Below are 18,029 nucleotides of genomic sequence, written 5' to 3'. Positions count from 1 at the left end.
TACAGTCCCCTCCCAAGGTTTTGGGATGGCAAGGACAATTCTTTTGTTTTTGCTATACATTCAAGACATTTGGGTTTGAGATCAAAAGATAAATATGAGATGATAGATAAGAATTCCAGCTTTCATTTCATGATATTTACATCTAGGTGTGTTAAACAGCTTAGAATATGGCACCTTTTGTTTGAACCCAACCATTTTTCAAGTGCTCAAAAATATCAGAACATATGATTAACAGGTGTTTCTTGGTGCCCAGGTGTGCCCTGTTAGGCTGATTATTTAAACGATTAATAGCTCTGAATGTCTACTCTTGGTTTGAGCCCTAGGTTTCACCTGTGAAGACATTTTTAGCATTTGTTGTTAAAAAGGATAAACTAACATGAAGACCAGAGAGCTGTCTATGGGAGCAAAGCAAGCCATTTTAAAGCTGAGAAAAGAGGGATCAGAGTCATTGCACAAGCATTTGGCATAGCCAATACAATGATGACCTTAAAAAGCAAGAAACAACAGGTGTACTAACAATCAGATGTTGACTAAGGAAAACAACAGCAGTTGATGACAGAAACATTGTGAGAGCTGTGAAGAAAAAACAAAAAACAAGTCAGTGACATCACCAACAGCTTCTAAAAGGCAAGGGTGAAGGTATCACAATCCACTATTTTAAGAAGACTTTGAGAGCAGAAATATAGAGTAGAGGCCATACCACAAGATGCATAACACTTATCAGCATGTAAGAATCAAACAACCAGGTTGGAATTCGCAAAGAAATACAGAGATGAGCAACAAAAGTTCTGAAACCAAGATTAACCCCTACCAAAGTGACGGAAAGGCCAAAGTGTGGAGAAAGAAATGATCTGCTCATGATCCAAAACATACGGGCTCTTCGGTCAAGCATAGTGGAGGTAGTGTCATGGCTTGGAATTGCATGTCTGCTTCTGGAGCAGGATCCCTAATCTTTATTAATGGTGTAACTCATGATTTTAACAGCAAAATGAATTCAGAAGTTTACAGGAACATTTTGTCTGCCAGTTTACAGAGAAATACATCCAAATGAATCAGGAGGAACTTTATCATGCAGCAAGACAATGATCCAAAACACACTGCCAACTCAACAAAGGACTCTAAAGGTTTAGACTGGAAGTTTTTAGACTGGCCAATCACCAGACAATCACTGGTCAATCACCAGACCTTAATCCAACAGAGCATTCATTTCCCCTCCTGAACTGAAAGAAGCTGCGGTACAAGCCTAGAAAATCATCACAAAAGAAGGATGCAGCAATTTGGTCATGTCAGTGGGTCACAGGCTTGATGCAGGTATTGCAAGCTAGATATGTGCAACCAAATGTTAAGTGTCTTTTACTTTAATTTACTTTATGACTATCTGTTCCAATACTTTTGTTCACCTAAAAATGGTGTGGTCTGCCACCAAATGTGTCATGTTCCAAGTTGTTTAACACATCTAGATGTAAATATCAGGAAATGAAAGCTGAAATTCTGATCTATCGTCTCATATTCATCTTTTGATCTCAAACCCAAATGTTTTCAGTGTAACAAAAAAAAAATTCCTTCTTTTCTTCTGGGAATTGCCATTCCAATACTTTCAGAGGGGACTGTACATACATACATTTACATTTACATCCATTTTATCCAAAGCAACTTACAGTAGTAGTGCTAGTAGTGCTACCATGCAAGATTTATAATTGAGTTCTAGAGAAGCAAAGTGTGCAGAGTAGCCAGAGTAAGTTTATTTATTTATTTTTTATTATTTATTTATTTATTTATTTATTTAAATAATGTGGGGTTGGCATTTTAGGGGTTAGTTACGTGCTCACGGAAGAGGTCTTTAGCTGTTTTTGGAGATAGTTCATTCTACCACTGAGGAACAGTTAGTGTGAAGCTTCTGGAAAGGGAACTTGAGCCACGCTGAGTAGGCACTACTAAGTTTCGGCCGTTAATCGATCGCAGATTGCATGAGGGAACGTAAACCTCAAGGAGAGTGTTGAGTTAGGAGGGTGCTGTTCCAGACAAGGTGAGCATCAAGGCCTTGAATTTGATACGGGCAGCTACAGGAAGCCTGTGGAGGGAGATGAAGAGGGGTGTGACATGGGTTCTTTTGGGCTGGTTGAAGACGAGGCGTGCTGCTGCATTCTGAATCATCTGAAGGGGTTTGATGGAGCTGGCTGGGAGGCCCGAGAGTAGTACGTTGCAGTAGTCCAGTTTTGAGATAACAAAAGCCTGGACTAGTATCTGTGTAGTTTGTTCAGTGAGATAGGGTCTGATTTTCTGTATGCACATACATGCATACATACATACACACATACACACATACATACTGTACATACATAGGTACTAGGGGTATAACTGAATATGATAACATTATTCAAATTGAACAGATAATGTGTCCTAACTGAATACAAATACATATCCAAACTGTAAATGGAGTTTTCATTTATTTTTTTTTAGAAAGATTGCCAGCTTCAGACTAGGTGTGTGCATCAGTATACTACAGGGTAAAACCAAAAAAATACCACATGAAAATGAGGTTTTTACTTAAATGTGTGATTTTAAAGAATAGCTGATGCAGAAGCTTGTGGGGAGGGTTGCCAGGTTTTAGGTACACCAGGTAAAATTCCCATCCTAACTACAACACAAAAACAGGAAAAAAGACTTGGAACTACCACAAAATGTTTAGTTCATTGAAATTTTATGAATCAGAGATGCACTATTTGTTTTTGATTTTTTTGTCAGTGGTTTGCTTTAATTTATAGAGCCGCTGTTCCATACAAACCCTGAAAACCACATGTTGTGTGGAGGGCACCATATCACTGCTGGGCTATCCAAACTTAATCATTTAAATAATTTAGATCATACACTATAAGAACAAAAGTTTGTGGACACCTGATAATCACACCCATATTTGGGCCTTCCCCCAAGTGTTGCCAGAAAGTTTGAAGCACACAATTGTCTAGAATGTCTTTGTACGCTGTAACATTACAATTTCCCTTTACTGGGACTAAGGGACCCAAACTTGCTCCAGAATGACAATTCCACTGTGTGCAAAGGTAAATGAAGACATGGTTTGCCAAAGTTGGCGTGGAAGAGTTCTAGTGGCCTGCACAGAGCCCTGACCTCAACCCCACTGAACAACTTTGGGATGAACTGGAACACTGACTGCACCCCAGGCCTCCACAGCCCATCCAAAATCTAGTGGAAAGTCTTCCCAGAAGAGTGGAGGTGATTGTAACAGTATAGAGGGACTAAATCTGGAACTGGATGTTCAAAAACCACATGCATGGGTGTGATGGTCAGGTGTCCAACAAACCAAAGAACTAAAGGAAATCTATTAAAATATTATTAGATGGCTCATGTTGTCAACTGCATATAACAGTTGCTTGATTTGGTAAAGATTTTTTAAAACATAGTTTGCTTAGTCAAGCACTTTAGACAGAAGATAGAACGTTACACAGGAGTATCAGTACAGGAGTTGAATAAAGTTATAGAATTTTAAAACCCCCAAATAAATAAGATTTCTTTTTCCAGAAGCCCTGTTTTCTAGTGTCTCTGGGTCATACTGATAGTGTTTGCCCCTTAAGTAAAATACCCACTTCTGGTTTAAATGTGATAATGAAAACAGATAAGAATATTTTGAGCACTAAACAGATACAGATACAAACAGAGATACTGGCATTGCATTACACCCTAATACATGCACACAAAGGAAGGCAGGAATTGTCTTGCATTGTGTACACAATATCCACAGAACAACAGAAAAAACATGTCAGCAGTGCATCCTGCGTGAAGTCTCACAACACTGAGAATGAGCAGCAGCAGCCTGGTCTCCACTGTGATGGAAATGAATAAATCTAATCACACAGAATCTTTAATAAAACAGAGGCAGACAGAAGGAGATAAGTACAAAGATCATTATGTTCTGAGGATGTGAGATAGGGAGAATACGAGAGACTGGCTTTAACCTTGTTTCAGACAGAATGTTCTGTTCAGCAATGGTACACTCTTAGAAAAAAGGTTCTTCAATGAGTCTTTAAAGGTACACTGGATGATTTGGTTCCTAAAAGGTTCTATTTGGAATCCTTTCTAATAAGGAAATACTATTGCAGCATTGTCCAGTCAAAGCCACACACACTGGACATTTGTGCATTCGGGAGCTGCAAAAATATGCCTGATTAGATAATGAACTTTGGCCAGTAGAACAAAGCCAAACAATTTTGTAGTTCATGACAGCATGGTGGCACAGCAGGTTCTGTGACCCCACACAGGTTCAAGGTCTCTGGATCGATCATGAGCTTAGTGTCTGTGCAGAATTTTGCATGTTCTCCCTTGCTTAGCATGGGTTTTGCCTGGGTTCTCTGGTTTCCTCAAAAAGCTGGTAGATGAATTGGAGACTCTAAATTGCGCCAAGGTATGAATGTGTATATTCATACTGCCCTGTCCCATTCAGGGTGTATTCATGACTCACGCCCAGTGTTCCCTTGATAGACTCTGGATCCACTGTGACCTTGACCAGGATAAAGCACTTACTAGGGTGAATTAATGATATCTACATGAAGACATTATATGACATCATAACCTTTAAAACTGGCAGTGGATTGCATAATAAGATTACTAGTTACTTATTAGGTATATATACATTATATACATATATTGTGTTATGTAGATTTATACAGATTTATGCATATTTGCTAGTCAATGTCCTTAATACTATTTTTTTTAAAATAAATGATAACTATTTGTGTATAATTTGAATATACATATTAATTCTCTTCTGATTAAGAAGAAACTAGTCATACATTTCAGCACTAGTTTAACCAGTAAATTGTCATATTAATGTTTCAAGAAAACAAAACTTTCATGCTCTCTTTCTCATGGGAAAGGGCTTATTATGCTACAACTTCAGTACTGGTGGTTCGTGTGTGAACAAGAGAATGTAGACTGTTTAGTACCCCTGCCCTGCATATTTTAATGTTTAAAATATTGTCTTGCACATTCTTTTATTCTTTTTCTTATCTTGTTTTCATTTTCTCTTCATTTGCCTCCTATCTTCTTTCATTTCTTTTCACTCGCTTGGCCCTCACTAAGTCTTAATGTTATTGAGTTTTTGCAATCTCAGAATGAAACCCATTCGTTTCTGGTATATTTTCTCACTCCATATCTTTCCTCCTCATACCCTCACACTTGAAGTCTAGGTTTAATATTTAATAATGCAGCATGGTCTACTTCTGTAGAGAAATAGATAAACTACATGTTCTGTTTATTCTGGTAAGAGGTGACAGGAAATAATCTTGGTGTATTCCTGCTTGGAGCTGGTTTTGGACAAGAAGGTCATGGATATGTTTTTACATCTTGGTTCGGACCAAATACCGCTTTATTTCATCCCGTTTCATATGTCTGTAGATGGTCCTGACAAATATAGTAACAGTGTGTAACAGTGTGTGTATGCATGTGTGTGTTGGATTAGAATGACTCTCAGTATGTGCTGATACTGTCTTACACATTATGTCTGGTAAATATAGCCAGGTTTCCCTAGGTAATTTATCTGTAAATATCCTCTGTTTTAACTACAGAAGCTGGCCATGCAGTGGGGATGTGTCTGTCATGAGTTATTATGCTTACAGAGAGTGAGAAAGAGCTTAGCTGTGGTGTTGTTTCTATAGTGGGGGCTCAGTGCTTTCCCTGTGGAGAAGGAAGTAGAGGGACTAATTAATGAGTGGGAAACAGAGGATGAAAGGAGTTCATGTGTGTGTGTGTGTGTGTGTGTGTGTGTGTGACTAAGTATTGGGGTTTTGAATAATACGAGTTGAATAACACAGTTCAAGCTCAATTTTGATTAAAATACCAGACAGAACCTAAGTCATAAATTCAATATCCATTCATTTTCTATAACGCATATCCTACACAGGGTCACACGTGCATATCCATCGTAGAGCACAATGTAAAGTCAGTAGTTCACATATAAATTATATGTAAATGGTGACACAGTGGATTACTCGTAGCTTAAGGGTCTCACAGTTCCAGAGTCCCTAGTTCGATCCTGAGCTTGAGTTACTGTCTGGCCAAAAAACATGCAGACCGGTGGATTGGCTACACTACATTGCATGTAGGTGTGAATGAGTGTATGAATGTATGTATGTGTAAATGGTACCCTGCAATGGACTGGCATCACATCTGGTGTGAATTCTTATGCCTGGCTTCTGGTGTTTCTTGGATTGGCTCCAGAGCCACCATCACCCTGACCAGGATAAAGAGGTTACTGAAGATGAATGAAGATAAATAAGTGTATTTATCTGTGTATACATTTGTTTTGGTTTTTGGCAAGATGCCAGTAATAGTGGGAATTGTTTCACTGCTTCTGCAACTGTAAATATATGCTCACATCCGCTAGTGCTGCCATAAATATTGTAAGAAGGCACTTCCTGGGTGTTCTAACCTGGAAGTTAAACATATAAAATGTTCTGCCTTGTATTAAAGATGCTGAGATAACAATTATTATTTACTTTATTATGTGCATGAATATTGTGTGCACTGTGCTGAGTTCCAGGTGAAAGCTATATATGTGCACCTTAGACACAAAAACCATATCTTAGAGAACAAAACTATAACCTCTAGTTTGCTTCACATGTGTATATTACCTGATCTGAATCCTGTATTAACCATCTTTCTGTAATAAACCTTTTTTTACCTCAGAGGACGAGTCTGCGAGTGTTGTCTAATTTCCACAACAGGTCTCTGTGTTTGAATTATATAATACACGTATTTTGGTGTTGAACAGGCCAATAAACACATAAAGGTAAATAGCTGCCCCGGTATTTGAGTTCTATCTGATATCACTGAGTTTGAAATGCAGAAACAGAGAAACACACAAATACCTCCTGCTATCAATAGTCTAGCTAAACAACTACACAAATGGGTAATAATACTAATTCCACAATGGGGATACATCGGATGACTATCATTCACTATCTACCCACCAGATTAGAGAAGAAATAAATGCATTACCTGTTCAGCAAGGGAAAAAAACTCCACTGAATCCATTTTCCTCCAATAGTATTATATCTGACACAGCGCTGAATGTGAATAACTATTACAGGATTTTCAGGGTCACTTACAGCAGTTCAGCAACATTATATTATGAAGTATTTTTGTCCCCTGACTCAATAATCTCTTTATTTATTTATTTATTTATTTATAAAGTTACTTACTTAAATTCACTGTAAAAAATGACCATGTACATTTTTACTGGCAGCAGAGTTGTAAGGTAGTTACAATAATGAATACTTACAGCATTCATACTATAATATCTGTTTACAGTTCTGGCTGGTTCTACTGTATTTTTAAGTACAAAATGTACTTGTCATGCAAAATGATATCTTTGATGGAGTAGTTCTGTAATGCAATGCCATTATCTGTCTCAACATCTGTTTAATCCTCCAACCATTTGGATCTATTGCTGTATTCAGATTTAAACCGGATATGGTCCTGACCAGAATTTTTTTTTTTATAATGTAAGATCTACCACTATTCCCTGAAAATGTACAGATATAAGAAGCTAAAAGCTGTTTATGTAATCGAATGTGATTACGTTAATTTGGACAATGATCCAGATTCAGCAATGGCTTTTGCAAACAATGATTTCTTCAATAGAAGCTATTCAATAGCTTGGCTGTGAATACAGATTGTGTTTCTGATGATAGGAAATCACTGCCACATGCATGATAAATTTCTATAAACCTATTTTACTTATCCTTCACTTTTTTCTTCCTTCTCTTTCTACTCTGTTCAATCACCAGTTCCTGCATCACTCAGTTGTGATTACTGGACTGTAACACTTGTGTGTTTCTTGCAGGGGAAATCTTTTGTATTTGACCGAGTCTTTCCCACCAGTACCACACAAGAGCAGGTCTACAGCAGTTGTGCCAAACAAATTGTTAAAGGTGAGTTTGTGTTAATCACTGGGTACTTATTCAGGTAGCATCTGTCTTAGGATTGGGCGGCTGTGGCTCAGGTGGTAGAGTGGGTTGTCCGTTAATCTTAGGGTTAGTGGGTCGATCCCCACATCAAATGATATCAGGTAGTATTGCTACCTCACAGCTCCAGCGTTCCTAGGTTCATCCTGAGCTCGGGTCAGTGACTGTATGGAGTCTCTAAGGCTGTGACCACCATAGGTTTCCTCTAGGTTCTCTGGTTTTCTTCCACTGTCAAGAACATGCCAGTAGGTAGATTGGCTATGCTAAATTGCCCCTAGGTACAGTGGTGCTTGAAAGTTTGTTATAATTTTCTATATATCTGCATAAATATTACCTAAAAACATCATAAGATTTTCACACAAGTCCTAAAAGTAAACAAAAAGAACCCAATTAAACAAACGAGTCTGATCTTCACAATACATGTTTGTGGACGTGTATCATGACCTGAATAAAGGAGATTTCTGAGGGCCTCAGAAAAAGAGTTGTTGATGCTCATTAGGCTGGATAAGGATACTAAACCATCTCTAAAAAGATTGGAGTCCACAAATCCACATGATGTGTAATAGTCCGCGAGGTCACAAAGGAGCCAGGGTAATTCTAATCAACTAAAGGCCTCTCTCACATTGGCTAATGTTAATGTTCATGAGTCCACCATCAGGAGAACATTGAACAACGATGGTGTGCATGGCAGGGTTGTAAGGAGAAAACCACTTTTCTCCAAAATGAACATTGCTGCCCTTCTGCAGTTTGCTAAAGATCATTTGGACAAGCCAGAAGACGACTTGCCATCATTGAAGGAACAATGAATTCTGAATTATACCAGCGATTTCTAAAGGAAAATGTCAGGACATCTGTCCATGAACTGAATCTCAAGAGAAAGTGGGTCATGCAGAAGAATCCAAAGAATGGATAAAGAAGGATAAAGTTAATGTTTGGAATGGCAAGTCAAAATCCTGACCTTAATCCAATGAAATGTTGTGGAAGGAACTGAAGCAAGCAGTTCATGGTAGGAAACCCACCAACATCCCAGAGTTGAGGCTGCTCTGTACTGAGGAATGGGTTAAAATTCCTCCAAGCCCATGTGCAGGACTGATCAACAGTTACTGGAAACATTTAGTTGTAGTTATTGCTGCACACGGGGGTCACACCAGATATTGAAAGGTTCACATACTTTTGCCACTTACAGGAATGTAATATTGGGTAATTTTCCTCAATAAATAAATGACCAAGTATAATATTTTTGTCTTATTTGTTTAACTGGGTTCTCTTTGTGAAAATCTGATGATGCTTCAGGTCATATTTATGCAGAAATGTAGAAAATTCTAAAACTTTAGAAAAACTATATAAAATTAACAAACTTTCAAGCACCACTGTATCTATGAATGTGTGTGTCATGCTCAGTGTTTCTGGGATAGTCTACGGATCCACCGTCCTCTAGACGAGAACATTATTGACAGTAAGTGAATAAGTAATTCTCATGCTGAAAAATTTAAAAGCAATCCACTAGCTGTTAGGTGCTTTTAACTGCAATACATTCACAGTATTATATAGCCTTTTGTGGCTTATTGCCTAATTACAACATAAAATCAATATTAGACTCTGTTTTCAGTGGTGCAGGCAATGAGAAATGTCAACAAGCTTTCCATTTCTGTTAATCCAGGGGTGCTTTAATTGAAGGCAATTTGAGGAGTTTAAAAAAATAAAAAGATCTTTTAATGAATCCAAGAGGCTTGGGATGTCTGGATCTGCATGTTTTATAAATTGCTGTACTTCCTGCACTGCAGTGATTAAGAGTCAAATACCACTTCAAAGTGAGGGTAAGGGAATGGAAGAGAACAGACTTTGGAAAGAGAATCTGAGTCAATTTGAGTGTCTATATGTGTGCACGTTGACCATCTGGCTAGTGGAGATAAGTATTGGCATTGGTTTGCTCCCGCATTTCTCAATTGTATCCTCTTTTATTGTTCCTTTTTTCTTTTCTCATCAATTTGTCTCCACTCACCTGCACGGTGACAGACTTGTTATGCTTAAAACCCAGCTCTTCCCACCACTCACTCACTCTCTCTCTCTCTCTCTCTCTCTCTCTCTCTCTCTCTCTCTCTCTCACACACACACACACACACAGTCACACTGCACTGCACATTCACAGCAGCAAACAAAACAGCTCTTTCATCAGCCAAAATGGTTTATGTTCATTTGGATATGAGTAAATGGTATACAGAAGATTAGAGTAATTTTTAATTTTTTTATTTTCAACTGACAAAGCATACAGATAAATTTGAACTTAAATGCCTCTCCAGCAAAGACAGAAACAAAAGTGAAAGGAGGAAAAATAAGATAATTAAAAAAAACCCCTATAGTATTATTCATAATTTGTATAAGTTACGGTTACCATACATTATATAATACATTTAAAATATTCTAACAGCTTTGGTTCAATTGTATCCATCTCTATTCTATATACAGTTCAGGCCAAATGTTTACATACACCAAGGCTAAGATATTCAATCTCAGTTTTTCCATTAAAGCCAGTTCCTCCTTAGGAGCAATTTCCAAACAACTGAAGGTACCATGAGCATCTGTACAAACAATTGTATGCAAATATAAAAAAAACTTGGGACCACAAAGACACTCCATCCAGAAAAGAGGCACAAATGATCTCCCAGGGATGAGCAAACATCAGGTACCAGTATATGTACATCCACCATTAAGAGAGTCCTAAATCACCATGAGCTGAAATGCTGTCATGCAAAGAAACAGCCCCTACTCCAAGACAAACATTAAAAAAAAACTCCAGACGGAAGCTTGCAGTTGATCACCATCCTTTTGGAGAAGTGTTCACTGGTCAGATGAAAGAATAATCACCATCAGCACCATGTATGGACCATCTTCAGAAAATAGATGGCATCATCAAATCTCAAGACCTCAAGAAAGTTAAAACTTAAAAAGAAAGCAGGACAATGATCCTCAAAGTGTACAAAGTGTACCTCTAAAGTTGTAGCACATTGGTTTCAGGATAACAAAGTGAAAGTTTTGAAGTGACCATCAAAAGCCCTGACCTGAATCCCACAGAATTTTTGTGGCATGAACTGAAAAAGCATATCTGAGCAAGGAAGCCCACAAACCTGACTATCTTACATCAGTTCTGTCAGGAGGAATGAGCAAAACTTTCAAGCAAAAAAAAAGTCAAAGCAGTTAAAAGTTAAAAGGCAATGCCACCCTAGCAAAGAGCATGCAAACATTTGACCCAATGAAAATCTGATATAGTAAATTAAAGGTGAAATAAATCTTTCTCTTAGCTATTATTTTGAAATGGCTTCTTATGGAAATAAAACAGATACCCTAACTGACCCTAACACAGGAAATTGATGGCAACATGTTATGAAAAATTGAAATGTCTTTAGCCTAGGTGTATGTATAATTTTGGCCTCAATTGTAAATGCCTTATTACTGTACATTATACACTATGTATATACTGTATTTATTGCAATATCTTCCAAGATATTCCTTCCTTTATATTCTATAAAAACTATTTATCAGTGATTGTAAAAGACACATCAGAAAATCCACAGGAATATGTGGCACTATTATTTTATGCCATCCTGAGATTGAGGGCACCTTATCTGAGATCCACTTAAGAAAAACATTTATTTTCTGTGACAGAAGATTAAAATGTTATAGATTCTTCTATTGAGCATTTCAGCAGTAGATTCGCTAGGAAGACCTATGACCAGAGAAAGATTACATTTGTCTCATATATACAACTGAGTAGTTGAGGGTTAAAGGCCTTGCTCAAGGGCTCAGCAGTGGCAGCTTGGCAGGGCTGGGATTTGAACTCACAACCTTCCAATCAGTAGTCCAACAGCTTAACTAGTGAGCCACCACTTCCCTTAGGTTCTTAACTTAGGAATACTGTATATTAATACAGTACATAAACATATTTTAAGTATAAACAAAGAAATAACTTGAATGCTTAAAAACATAAGTAAAATCTGTATATTTTGTCCTTTCTCACTCAGATGTGCTGGATGGATACAATGGTACCATCTTTGCATATGGACAAACATCCTCTGGCAAAACCCACACCATGGAGGTAAAGGACAGCCAGCTGTATCAACATATTTATTAGATTTTGCTTTCACCATGGCTGAAGTCTCTGTCTTTTTTTTTTTTTTTGATCAGGGAAAGCTCCATGATCCCGACAACATGGGTATTATTCCGAGGATCACTGATGACATCTTCAACTATATCTTTGCAATGGATGAAAACTTGGAATTTCACATCAAGGCAACAATAACACTGATCATTTTGAATATTTCTAAATAAAGTTCATGATTTAGCTATAAAGAATGTACTATGGAGCATTAGCAATGCTACATACAGTATTGATCTGAAGCTATTTATGCATCCCTCAAAACCTTTCCTCCCTCTTCTTTTACACAGGTTTCATATTTTGAAATCTACATGGATAAAATCCGAGACCTTCTTGATGGTGAGAAAGAAAGAAACAGATTAAACATAACCATCAGTAAAATTATACTTCACCTTAAGCCGAAAGACTGAGACTGAGAGTTCTGGGACAGAATGCAGTCAGTCATTTAAATTCCTGTTGAACATTTAGATTTTTATCACACAGACACCTAGACAGCAAGGGAGGCTGATCTATATTTGCAATCTGTCATTCCTGACTCATGCAAAACACATTTCCACTAGAGTTTGATCATTTTTTTTGTGTGAAAATCACACAGATTGTATAGATTTATATCTGCTATATATTAAATATTAACAGTTGGGGATTGGGCTGTGAGAATGTATTCTGCTACCCTGTAGCCTAATTATCGTTCTGCATGCTCTTGTTTATATTTGTTTTTTGAAAGGGAATTTCTAATCCCTTTCTGATTTATTCCATTTCCCCCCATCTAATTTAATGTACATCATATGGTTGTTGTATTTTATTATATATTCTATGAATCTCTCTCTCTATCCCTCTCACTCCCTCTCTCAGTGAGTAAGACAAACCTGTCAGTGCATGAAGACAAGAACAGGGTCCCATATGTCAAGGTAAGATAGAACAGAGTGATAACTGAACATGTTCATGTTTGATTGAAATCGGCTGTAGTAAAAAACTTGTCTGGGTTGAGTCAGATAAAGTGTAGGGTCAAAATGTGCCAGTCACTGCCCTTGGCTTACCAATGAAAAAATTTACCTACATTTTACAATTAACTACCAATAGGTCTCCAGACTTGTTTAAACTAGGCAGTAGTGTATGAGATCTGGCAGAGCAAAATCAGACATGCTAGGAAGATCAGAGAATAAGCAAAGAGATTTTAGGCAGGTACAAAGACAAACAATCTGCATACATGTTACTAGAGGATATCTATACCATATTCAAGAGGAAACTTTTTAATCACATGCAAGTAAACCTTTGAACTGATATCTCTAGATCTCTATTTTTTGTTACTTGTGATAACAAAGGAATATTTGTGAAAGATATGAATCCAGTGCAACCCTGGTCAGTTTAGCACAAGTAGGGTAGATAAAATATACAAGTGTAGTCTTAAATATGATAGACACACATAGGAAGGAAGTATGTCCCCAACTCTCACTAGCATTGTACTGGCTGAAGTTCTGACTGACATAAATGTGCATTACTGCTGTATAACACAACATTAAGGATTACTCATAGCACTGTTTGTGTTTGTTTGTGTGTTTGAGACAGGGTTGTACAGAACGCTTTGTCTCCAGTCCTGAGGAAGTGATGGATATAATTGATGAAGGGAAATCTAACCGCCATGTGGCGGTTACCAGTGAGTTTTCCATTTGAACAAATTTACAATAACTCATAACTCTAGTGTGATAAGGTTTTGTCTGCCATTCAATCTTAACCCAGATAGAACCTGATTTTATTCATGTCATGGATTGTTAATCTCATATAATGCAGTTTCTCTCATCAGGTTAATTTTAGCTTTCAGTAACCTTAGCCATTTTTTTTTTTGCTTCAGATATGAATGAACACAGCTCCAGGAGTCATAGCATCTTCCTCATAAATATCAAACAAGAGCATGTGGAGACAGAGCAGAAACTCATTGGCAAACTCTACCTGGTGGACTTAGCTGGGAGTGAAAAGGTGAGACCAGGGTTTGTGTTTATATCTGTGTTTGGGCTGGAAATTGGGTTGTGCAACAGGATAATGATCCCAAGCACAAAAGCTAATCAAAATCAAGGTGTTGGAATGGCCAAGTCAAAGTCCAGACCTCAACCCCATTGAGATGCTGTGGCCGGATCTTAAGAGAGCTGTGCGTGAACGAATGCCCTCAAACATCAACACATCAGAAGAATATTCTGGTATAAAATGGAGTTCATTGTTGTCTCAATGACTCAAATTTCCTAGGTCCTGTGACTGCAAAAGCCCAAATCATCACCCCTCCACCACCATGCTTGACAGTTGGTATAAGGTCCTTGTGGTGATGTGCTGTGTTTGGTTTTCACCAAACATGGTGCTGTACATGATGACCAAACATATCCACCTTGGTCTCACCAATCTGAAGGATATTTTTCCAGAACTTTTGTGGTTTGTTCAGATGCAGTTTTGCAAACCTAAGTCATGCTGCCATAATCTTTTTGGAGACAAGAGGCTATTTCCTAGCCAACCTTCAATGAAAACCTTACAACAGAGGCCTGAATGTCACATGATTTAGCTCTTGGGTTTTTCTTTATATCTCTGGGCATTAAACGGTCTGACCTTGGATGCAGGTTGCTGGGACACCCAGTGGTGAGAAGATTGGAAACTACTCTTGATGAATTTCAAATTGTTTGGATATGGCCTTATAACCTTTCCCAGATTGATGTGCAGCACCAATTGCTTCTCTGAAGTCATAGCTGATGTTTTTTTTTCATTTTATTAGCAACACCTGGCTGCTAATTACTCTCTTAAAGATTGTGGAAATAGGAAGGGTGTACTTATATTTTCCCAACTGGTTTATGATTATTGGTTTACTTTTTTGGGGAAAAAAGGGCTACATATTGAAATCTGTTGTGTGTTTTTCTTGCCACCTGAGGTTATTTGTTTGTTTATAGAAGTGAGATGAGGACATCATGATTGTTGTTTATGCCCTGATAAATAAAAACATAGAATTGAAGGAGGGTATACTTTCATTTTCACATGACTGTATTTAAGCTAGTCATATAGAAATAAATGCTCATCTCTCTCTCTCTCTCTCTCTCTCTCTCTCTCTCTCTCTCTCTCTCTCTCTCTAAGGTGAGCAAGACAGGTGCAGAAGGGTCTGTCCTGGATGAGGCCAAAAATATCAACAAATCTCTTTCTGCGCTGGGCAATGTGATATCAGCGCTGGCTGAGGGAACGGTGAGCTCAGCAACTAAAATAGAGTCAATAAATCAAAATATCCATGTTCAGTACATTGCAGCCTTTACCACTGTGGGCATACATAAAATATTCAAAACTCTATAATGAATTAGAGCTTTTAAAACATGCTCTTTTGATCTTTCTTCCTGCAGAAGACCCACGTACCTTACAGAGACAGTAAGATGACCCGAATTCTCCAGGACTCATTAGGTGGAAACTGCAGAACCACCATGTTTATCTGCTGTTCGCCTTCCTCTTACAATGAAGCTGAGACCAAATCCACACTCATGTTTGGACAACGGTAACAGTGTTAAAAAACAACAACAAAAGTACTAAACATACTCAATTCTGTTAATATTATACATACTGTATAGTCAAACAGACACTATAACAGAAGTTTAGTTCTGTTAGGCTCAAGTGCACTTATTCTAAACCATGACCCAAATTAATGGGTACTTTTTAATGTCAGCATACACACACTCTTACTCTTTGCCGCACATACCTTTCTTAGTGCTAAAACCATAAGGAACACAGTATCAGTGAATCTGGAGCTGACAGCAGAGCAGTACAGGAGGAAATACGAGAAGGAGAAGGAAAAGAACAAGAGTCTGAAGGAAAGCATTCAGAGACTGGAGGCTGAACTTAATCGCTGGCGTAATGGTAAGGCCTTTACAAAGTCATGTTCATCATAGACAGACTCACATTTGTGTATTTGTGTGCAACAATATTACTTCTGTGTGTTTGATAAGGCACTGCGTGCACTAAAGCAGGATGAATGCCATCCTTAAACAGGGCCTAGGGCTCAGTTGCTTTGTGGTTAGATTGGACATATCCCTTTCCTTTCATTTTCATTACAGATTTTGGCATTAGGGGCAGGGCGAGGGGAAAAAGTTAAAAGAGAAGAACATATGGTCTTTATTTACTTTCTGGCATTAAATAAAAAATGCCAACAAGGGCTGAACACTTGCTGACTAAAGCTGTTTGAACTTAACTATATATTGAACTTGACTATATAACTAGGGTACTTATTTTTTTCTTACTTTCCTTACGTTTTCCTAACAATAAAACAGATATATAGTTATTATTTCTAAAACCTACAGCTAATTTCTAAAACCTACAAAGCAAAATGTCCTATAATTGAAGAATTTGGTGGACATTTATGAAGGCAATTACCTAATTCTCCACCAAAAAGGATTAATTAATTAATTAATTAATTAATTAACATTTATTTTACTTAATTATTTGTTTGTTTGTTAATTAATTAAAAGTATTGAGAGCAAAAATATTTACTTTTGGTTACTACTAGGGTTATTTATAGGTTAGGGATGGCAGCATGTATCTACACTAATACATACTGTATGTCAGTGAAAGTACCGTACCTGATAAAGATAGTAAAACTAATGTGGGTGTGAGAAAGAGAGAGAGCGTACAATAGAGACAGAGAGAGACAGAGAGACAGAGAGAGTGATACACAGAGAGAGAGAGAGAAAGAGAGATAGAGAGAGTGTCTGTGAGCGTAGGTTAAATGGTCACAAAATGGTGATATTTCTGTTGTAGGAGAGGCGGTTCCTGAGGTGGAGCAGGACAGTGTATGTGTTGTGGAGTCTGAGCTTAGTGCAGAAGCTGTTTTAGATGACAGCTGCAGTGCTCCATCCTCAGTTCCCCTCACGGTTACAGAAGAGGAGTTGTGCAAACTTTACAAACGGCTAGATGACAAGGTAGGTATAGCTTGGACACATACAACTGCTTGGTGAAATCCTTAACAAAATAATTGTGCATTTTCTCACTGGGAAAGAAACATGATGTGCTAGATAATGGAACAGCTATTCAGGGGTGTATAAGATCAAGTATCAAATATCTTGAAAAGATGCAAAGCCTTTGCCCTCGGAATATGGCAGTTCATAATTATGCAATGAACAAGACCTGAGAAAAGACATTGTGCCAGTGAAATTAGTCCTGACTGTCAGTGGTCTGTGAAAAGTTCATGTACATAAGGAATTCTTAAACAGATTAATTGGCAGCCTGTGATCCATACTGCCAATACACTGCATGTTCTGACATGCCAAGGATATGGAGAACATGTGAGGTGGGAATTCACCCTGTATGGGACATCAGTCCATCTCAGCGCACCTTGCTCACACACATTCACACACTCAATCACAACTGTCTTTGGGAAGGTGGGAGGAAACCAGAGACCCCAGAGGAAACCCATGTGAGTTCAGGATTGAACCAGGGACCCTTGAGGTGTGAGGTTGCAATGCTACCCAGTTCACCAGTGTGCCCCCCTGAACCTGTACTTATTTGACTCAATTTAAAGTAATAAAAAAATGCTTTCTTTTATGCCATTTTGGACAACAACACCTGTTTAAGAATAGTTCTGTTATATTTTTTATTCAGTCACATATTTGTCTGAAACTATACAAGCTCATATTTAAGACATCTAATATACAGTACAATGTCAAATAAAGATAACAGATTTAAACAGCACTGTTCCTAAGTGTTCATGTCCCAGAACTGGTTAAGTATTTATGGTGAACTGAATTTTCATATGACTGTTTTGTCTGTGTCATTTGGAGAGGATATCTCACAATGATGATGAACACAGTAACAAAGTCACACCATCATTGTAGTCTACTATTACACAGTCTGATAAAGAAGAGCCTAGCCAGTGAATTATAATTCACCTA

At 37.8% G+C, this 18,029-nt stretch overlaps 1 protein-coding gene across 1 annotated transcript in view; it reads left to right on the top strand.

The window, feature by feature from the left end:
- kif5ab (kinesin family member 5A, b) overlaps nt 1–18,029 on the top strand; it is a 42,133-nt gene that overhangs the window by 2,781 nt on the left and 21,323 nt on the right. The window contains 12 exon segments of the mRNA XM_053635957.1: nt 7,859–7,946; nt 11,999–12,072; nt 12,162–12,266; nt 12,423–12,471; nt 12,985–13,040; nt 13,699–13,786; nt 13,982–14,106; nt 15,238–15,342; nt 15,495–15,643; nt 15,854–16,028; nt 16,092–16,098; nt 16,900–17,060. Of these exon segments, the coding sequence (XP_053491932.1) occupies nt 7,859–7,946; nt 11,999–12,072; nt 12,162–12,266; nt 12,423–12,471; nt 12,985–13,040; nt 13,699–13,786; nt 13,982–14,106; nt 15,238–15,342; nt 15,495–15,643; nt 15,854–16,028; nt 16,092–16,098; nt 16,900–17,060 (1,182 nt within the window).

The sequence above is a fragment of the Ictalurus furcatus genome, chromosome 11 (assembly GCF_023375685.1).
Source record: "Ictalurus furcatus strain D&B chromosome 11, Billie_1.0, whole genome shotgun sequence".
NCBI classification, from domain to species: Eukaryota; Metazoa; Chordata; class Actinopteri; order Siluriformes; family Ictaluridae; genus Ictalurus; species Ictalurus furcatus.
Note: the sequence above shows the minus strand (reverse complement) of the source record. Positions and strands in the feature narration are given on the sequence as shown.